This window comes from Stegastes partitus, unplaced genomic scaffold (genome assembly GCF_000690725.1).
Source record: "Stegastes partitus isolate 25-593 unplaced genomic scaffold, Stegastes_partitus-1.0.2 Scaffold1229, whole genome shotgun sequence".
NCBI lineage: Eukaryota > Metazoa > Chordata > Actinopteri > Pomacentridae > Stegastes > Stegastes partitus.
In genome coordinates this window covers 354,009-361,455 of record NW_007578960.1, presented here as the reverse complement: position 1 = coordinate 361,455, position 7,447 = coordinate 354,009, and the positions used below count along the sequence as shown (strand labels likewise).

The 7,447-nt window shown below is 38.8% G+C and overlaps 1 protein-coding gene across 1 annotated transcript; it reads right to left on the bottom strand.

Moving 5' to 3' along the window:
* Nucleotides 1-52: 52 nt before the first annotated feature.
* Nucleotides 53-7,233, bottom strand: ap3m1 (adaptor related protein complex 3 subunit mu 1). The gene is made up of 9 exons (XM_008297583.1): nucleotides 7,187-7,233; nucleotides 6,544-6,864; nucleotides 5,274-5,445; nucleotides 4,617-4,754; nucleotides 4,410-4,495; nucleotides 4,172-4,305; nucleotides 3,653-3,860; nucleotides 2,412-2,556; nucleotides 53-2,250 (listed from the first exon to the last, which is right to left on the bottom strand). Exons 2-9 carry the CDS (start codon nucleotides 6,814-6,816, stop codon nucleotides 2,150-2,152), a joined length of 1,257 nt encoding a protein of 418 aa, XP_008295805.1. The 5' UTR covers nucleotides 6,817-6,864; nucleotides 7,187-7,233; the 3' UTR covers nucleotides 53-2,149.
* Nucleotides 7,234-7,447: the final 214 nt, after the last annotated feature.

Below are 7,447 nucleotides of genomic sequence, written 5' to 3'. Positions count from 1 at the left end.
CAAACTGGTGGATCTACCAATCAACAGGCCAATAGAAAAAAAGCACATATAGTCACATTTTTTAAAGCTTTTATAAGATATCTTATAAACAGAAATACAGATTCAACTTCATACAAGAGCTTTAAGTAGTATTTTCCACGTGGACATCTGATTGTGCAAATGCTGTGCTGATTAAAGAACATAGACTGTATATAAAAGATGTTGCATTCACGATTGTGTGAGAATCTTTTAGACTTCAGAGTGCTGTTTGCACAACTGTTCCCACCAAACTGCCTGAATCACTAACTTATAATTACACCATCCATACGTCAAACTGTGTACCTTAGAGATAAGATATGTTTCTATAAAATATTCTTGCTTCAGGTGTCCGGAACATGCGGTCTGTGCTGTACTGTGTGCTACACAAAGCCTACTCTAAAAAGGCCACAATAAGGAGTGAATATGTGCAAAACTTCCTGCACTAAAGACAGTGCCTCAAGACACATTAGGTTTTTCAAAAATAAACATATATATATATATATAAAACTGGCTACCTTAAGTAAAAAGGTTTTCGAAGGCGTGTCTGTTTACTTTCAGGCAACATGCAGGTAAGATTGTTTGTTTGCGACGATGAGCAAGGCAGTGAACTTTAAGTGTCCTTTTTCAAATCAAAATATTCCCCTTAAGCAACACTCAGAAGGTGTTAGATAAAAAAAAAAAAGAAAGAAAGAAAGGGAAAAAGAAAAAAAGAAAGGAATGATCCATACATAGCAGTACATTTAAACTGGATAGAAACTACTAGCACTTAAACAAAGACATACTGATAATTAAGGCTTCCCTTTACAGGCACAAAACCATTTATATATTTATATCTATATATACAGTGCCTATAAAAAAGTATTGACCCCTCCCTTTGACGTTTTGCTTTGTAATGCTTTCCAGCACTGAATCATTGTCAATTTTGGCTTTTTTCAACAACAATTCCCCTCCCCCCCCAAAAAAAAGAGTCTTTCATGTCAAATTATTTCCTGTCAATTATTTTTCAAAATGAATTCTAAAAAATAAGTGACTACATAAGTATTCCCCTCCTTTAAAGTGAGCCACCTAATTCAATACAGCTATTTGGTGTTGAAATGGAGACCATTCTGAGTGCAGCAAATGTTTCTCAAGTGATTGGAGTATAAAGACACCTGTATCTAGAGAGGTCCAGTGACTGGTCAATCAATACTCAAGGCTATAACAAGACCATTAAAAACAAAAATAACCCTTCAAATAAGTCCATGAAAAAGTTTTTGAAAAGCATAAGTCAGGGGGTTAATGCAAAAAAAAATATAAAAAATACCCAAGTGACTGAATATCATTTGGAGTAGAGTTAAATCCATTAGTGAGAAACTGAAGAAACGCAGCATGTGCATAAATCTTCCTACAGCAGGAGTGAACTGAAAGAAGGTTCTTTGGAGTGATGAGACCAAAACTGAGCTTTTTGACCATCAGACCAGACGCTATCTTTGGCAGACATAAAACATTGCACATAATTAAAAAATACACCATATCCATTGTGAAACATGGTGGTGGCAGCATCATAACTTGAACTGATCCCTGTGCATACTGACAGAACAATAGCAGTTTTTCAAAGAAGAACAGGGTAAAATTGCAGAGTGCAGATGTGCAATGCTGATGGAGACCTATCCACATCAATGCTGTATATATGGCCAAATGGGTATCTACTAAATACTGGCTTGAACGGAGTGAATACAATCACTTCTAGATTTTACATTTTGAAGCAACTGACATGATTTTGTAGAAATTTGTTTTCACTTTGACATGAAATTGTTTTTGTAAACTCATATCAAAAAAGAAGAAAAAAATATATTGACTATGATCCAATGTTAAAAAGCATTGAAAAGGGAAATCTTCAGAGAGGGATGAATACTTCAGTAAGTACACTGTAAATATGTATGTATGTGTGTGTGTGTGTGTGTGTGTGTGTGTGGTGTGTGTTTAATGCCAAACATATAATAAATAACTGTTAGAATGCAGAACTGTTCATTAGTAACAATGAGGCAGTGGATCTGTAAGTCTTGTCGGTGAGATGGCTCAGCAGTGTGGTAATCTGGCCTCCTATTTGGCACATTGGATTGCTGACCTTTGGCCTCTTGACAGTCGTAACTCAGGTCCGCACTTGGAATTTGCCCGCCTTTGTCAAGTATTTGACCCCTTTAAATGGCTTGTACTTCTCCCCATACATGTCGAGGCGACTCACTTTAAGACCTGCACAGAGAGGAGAGAGGTCAGGTGGAGCAGTGGAGAGGATCATCTTTAACGCTGTTCATGCGACCGCAACCATTAACGGTGTCAGATGTAACAGAGCTACATGGAATGATTAGTAATGTTTCTGAAGTCAGATTAAAACATCAGGAAGCGAGGATTACCTGATATGGCCAGCTGCTGTATCTTCAGGTCAATGTTGAGAGAGGGGTTTTCGTCAGGTTTGGGGGCTCCTGCCTGCAGACTAAGACTGCCTCGCAAGTTAGGAAGCTTCTGGGGGTTAAGCTTCCCAATGTCCCAAACCACCACCTACCAAAACAGACAGAGTGAATGCTGTTCAGTTTTAGTTTGACTGTTCCCGACACCACCATGTCTTGTCAAATTTACAGCAACTGCTTTACTACACAACAAATCAAAGATGTAGAACAGTAACAACCATCTGAAAGAGCCAGCTGGTCTGCAATTCCCCCTTTAATGGCATAAATGTTTTTGGCTGATGTGTCGTTAACCCTCTGAAAACTCAAACCTCGTGGCAAGTTTGAAAGGCATGTTTTGTTTTGTTTCGTTTTTAAACAGCAAAAACAACCTTATTTATCAGAGCCAGAAACTGAAAACAGAAAGACACATTTTATTGCTCAATCCCTTTATTTTGCATCTTTGGCTAAAAATAAGCACTTTAAAATAACTAGATTCTGTTACAAAAAAATTAAAATCTGCGCTGCTAGGTCCAACTGAGAAGCCTTTAGTGACTCAGTTGCGACCGACAGTGACATGACAGACTTTTCAGCTGAACTTGGGTGGACTGTAGGATGTGTTTATTTGGAAATAAATTCAAAATGTAAGTAGTAAAATATTTAGAAATTTCCATATCATTTTTTTTTTTTTTTTTTTTAAGTATCGGTATCACCTGTAGGCACCTGGAAAAATGTTGTTCATGCTAATTTCAGGTTTTTTTCAATACTTTTCAACTCTCTTTTTCTGTATTTTCAAATCTAAAGAATTTCTTTACTTGTGGTACGACATTTTTGACTTCCCTCTACGTAACCATGGCTGTGCTTTTTCCATAGATGAGCACAACTTTATGCTGGAGTGAAAACTCAAACCACAGTAAGGAAAAAGACTATCACGAAAACACTTTCAATTCAGAGGGTTAAAAAGAAAATAATCATTATGAAAAGAAATCTCATTCAGTTTTAATGCTACACTGGTTACAAATTTAACACATACAAGAAAGATGGGCAAAATGTATGCAGTTTTGTTGTGAATCCTTTACAAAAAAATCTACAAAAACTGAGCAGTGTGACGGCCAATTGGACAAAAGGGTCCACATTGAAAAGTGAAAAGCCATCTAACTTCTCATTTAGCACATCCCTACTGAATTACAGCCTTACAGGTGGCTGCTTACCTTGGTAGCCAGATCGTAGGTGTAGTTTCCCTGTGTGGCCGTGAGGTTGGCACTGAGCACAACTTTAGGCATGTGGATGGTGACCATCAAGCCCTCCACCGTCTTCCCCATGTTCTGCTTGGGTCCGATGGTAATATCCAGGCGACCACAAGATCCTGACTCAAAGAAACTGATGTTCTGCTTCACGTACACTGGAATGGCTACGAGACTGAGGAAGGAAACAACAGACAGAAGTGACCACAAAGGCAGACAGCAGGCAGTTTGTGTTTACAAGTGAAATAAGAAGTGCAGATCTTTATTGGAGAATTAAAACCAGACTTTCAATCTATGCACATACACTGACATCTGAGAAATTATTAAGACAAAGATTTCCTCTTTGCTAGAATACATTGATTATCAGATCATGTATTTAAACCAAATTCACTAATTCAATTCAATAAACTGACTGATCGGCTGTAGGGTGAATACTGTTATTTTATTTAAATATGAAATATGACATACTGTGATGCCTGTGCTTACTTTTGAGAGCTGACATGATACGTCATGAGCGTAAAGTTTCCATCCGGTGGGATGAAAGACAGGACACGCTCGGATTCCCAGCGCTTAAACCGCACACACGGGTGGAAACTCACGTCATCGAGAAGACGAGGATTCTGTCATCAAACACAACTGTGAGTGAATTTTAAACTTGGACAAATACGCAAGCAAGACTAAAGCGCCGACAGAAAAACACAGAGGTAGGAGGAAATGAACCCACCATGAAGGACAGAGTCAGGTCAGGCATCCCAGTGAGTCTCACACAGGCTTCAACTACACCCTGGATCTCTGCGAATACTGTCGTCCCTGCATGAGAAAGTTTGTGACCAATTATAATTATATAAGCTTATAGGAAAAAAAAGAAAACACTTCTCATTGATATGAATACAGTCTTCATCTGTCGTGATCAAATAAGTGGTTGTTGTACCTGATTTGTCCAGAATTGCATCTATTTCCTCTATCACATCAAAGTATGCTTCATTATTGGTGTATTTAACACCAGCTCGTCTCCATGGGACGTTTGACAGTTGACCTGTCGGCAATTTGTCTCCAACGTTACTACCTCCTGGAAAACAGACAAAATGAAAAGAAAAACATTAATGCGCACATTAACATTACAGATAGTAGGGTTTACTCTGATGATTGTTGGATCAGATATTCAGCACTTTTATATTTTTCATTTTTTAATCAGTTCCCAGTAGAAATAAATTCATTTTAAATAGTGCTAGTTTAGCTGTGATGTTGCCTCTTCTCTGTCTGTTGTCACAACTCTGAGGTCTGATTGGTTGCATATTATGAGTAATAGTCAAACGACTCCGAAAGATAAAAATTCTACAGTCATCTAAAATAATCATAGGTAAAACATGAATAAAGAAAAAAATTGTTGTGTTGAGTTTGTGTCATTCTAAATTTTAATTTTTGTTTTTCCTGCAAATGTATATATAAGTTGTAAACATCGGTTAATGGTCCATATGCACTGACCCGTATTGCAGATTTTACTTAAAGTTTGCTTCAGATGTAAGTAAACATCGGTCACGAGCATAGGCTGACTTTTAATACCAGAATAAATGTGACCTCTGCTTACCTGTGAGCGTATTGACAACCGATCGCAGGATATTAGGAGGCCTAATCATCTCTTTAAGGACGTTGGACTCCGTTGCTAGTGGAAACCCATTGTCCAGCATTTCCTCCAACAGCTCGTAAACGGTCACCAAGTTGTCCTTGATCACGCCTTCTGAGCATTCACCAAAGTAGTCCTGTAGACAACAAAAAAAAAAACCTGTTATACGAAAGCCAATATTAGACCGACACAAAAAGGCCTGTTGCAGAAAACCCAACCTTATATTGTCTGCGTGCTGCGTCCTAAATCTGTGCTACAGTCTGGGCAATACATACAATGTGTACTATACTGTTTCTGGAGTGAGTACAAGAAATCAAAATACTTGCCTGCTGCACTTCAAGGAAATTATTCAATACTATCTGCAGCTTGTTTTATCATGTTGGGGCTGTGAGTAGCTTCTTCGCTGCATTTGTGTTCTGTACAACAGCACACTGAAAAATCCAGCATTTATTCAGAAAAGTACAAAATCTACTTTAAAACCATTTGCTTTACAACATGTATTATCACTTGATTGGAGACTGTACAAAAGAAATAACTAAATCACTTTTGTCATTCCGAAAGGCAGCGGGGACGTACCCAGAAATGCAGTACGGATCACGCTCTAAACACTTCAACACACACACACCCTTGTCTGCTGGTTTAATGATGTTATCTAACGTTACGTCTCTTGCATAGTCTCCTTTTGGACATTTATCTCCCTCGAGCTTGCAGCAATCATCTGTGTGAGCATTGGAACCTGTATATTTTCTTTCCGATAGAGCTTAAATGTGCACTGATGTGTTTGATTTATGCATTTGTTCCTTGAGCTTGTACTGAAAATAGCACTTCTTCCCACACTTGGAGCAGTTTTACCAGGGTTCTTGAAGGAGGCACTGGGGTCTAAAGTCTTTGTGTGAACACCACAGATTACATTCAGGATTGCAAGATTACTATAAGATGTGAATGATACATTTTCTGGGGCTATTTTGGGGTAAGTATTTGGTAAATCCCTCTGCCACATAAGGCGTAATTTAAAAACATCACCTGGCAGCTACTCAATTGAACTAAAGTACATTTTGACTGCATTGTCAATCTCTGCAGGATACAGAGGAGGAAGGGTTTTCAAGTTCTTCAAGTGCAAAATAAATAAGCCTCTTCCTCTTTAGTTCCTTGTTCTCTCAATGGCAATTTCACACAGAAATCAGCTCAAGGAAGTACAATCCAGTCACTTCTAGACACAAACCACAAAGCCCACCTGAAATGTGTCCGCCACTCTGTGCAGGAACTCGATGACAAAGAGTGGAGGGACTTCGGTCTGGACCACAGAGAGGAAGAAGAGCTTTCCCCTGTACACGGAGATGAGATAGTGATGTGGGGTCTGCAGGACGGGGGCCACATTCTCAGGGTCCACCGCCTTCTCTTTGGCCTCGAAAAAGTAATCGCACACACTTCGGCTGATGACACTCTTCCAGTGTTTCTCCAGGAAGATGTCTCCTGAGTGATTAATCAGGAACAGGCTGTGGATCATCTCAGCTGCAACAATGTGGTGGTTGTTGTTGTTGTTGTTGGTTGTGTTCTGTAATTAAGTAAGAGAGGCAGGCAGAGATTAAATCAGCAGCTATTTCAATTATTTATTTAACTGTGTCCAAGTAAAAGCAATGTAAATGTAAAGCAGTGTGTTTAGTTGTCAATATTTACCTACTGTCAGTGTGTCAAACTAACTTTAACCACAAGTAACTTAACCGGCTGGTTAGCAAACAAACACTTCGAACATTGCTGCTATTTGTTTTAATTAAAAAAATAAAATAAACGTGATAGAAAGCGGCGTCACAGCAACACGAAAGCAACGTGTACAGAAAAATGCGTGCAAAGTTTCACGGCTTTTTAAAAAGTTTTACCTGCTAACTCCAGCTGACTGTGCCAAAATGTTCACTTGGTGCCAATATGGCAGAGCTGCAGGAGCCGCTGAGGACACGCCTGCTCAAGTGTGCACACGTAAACACAACGGAGCCACAAGAACACGTCGACAAATCAGAAAAGTACACACGCATATAATCGGTGAAGCGCTCGAATGTAATCTGAATTGTTTTTAATACAAAACAACTCTTGCTTTAACACGAGAAACACTTCCAGAGCAAAGTTTGTGCTTTTTTAATCAG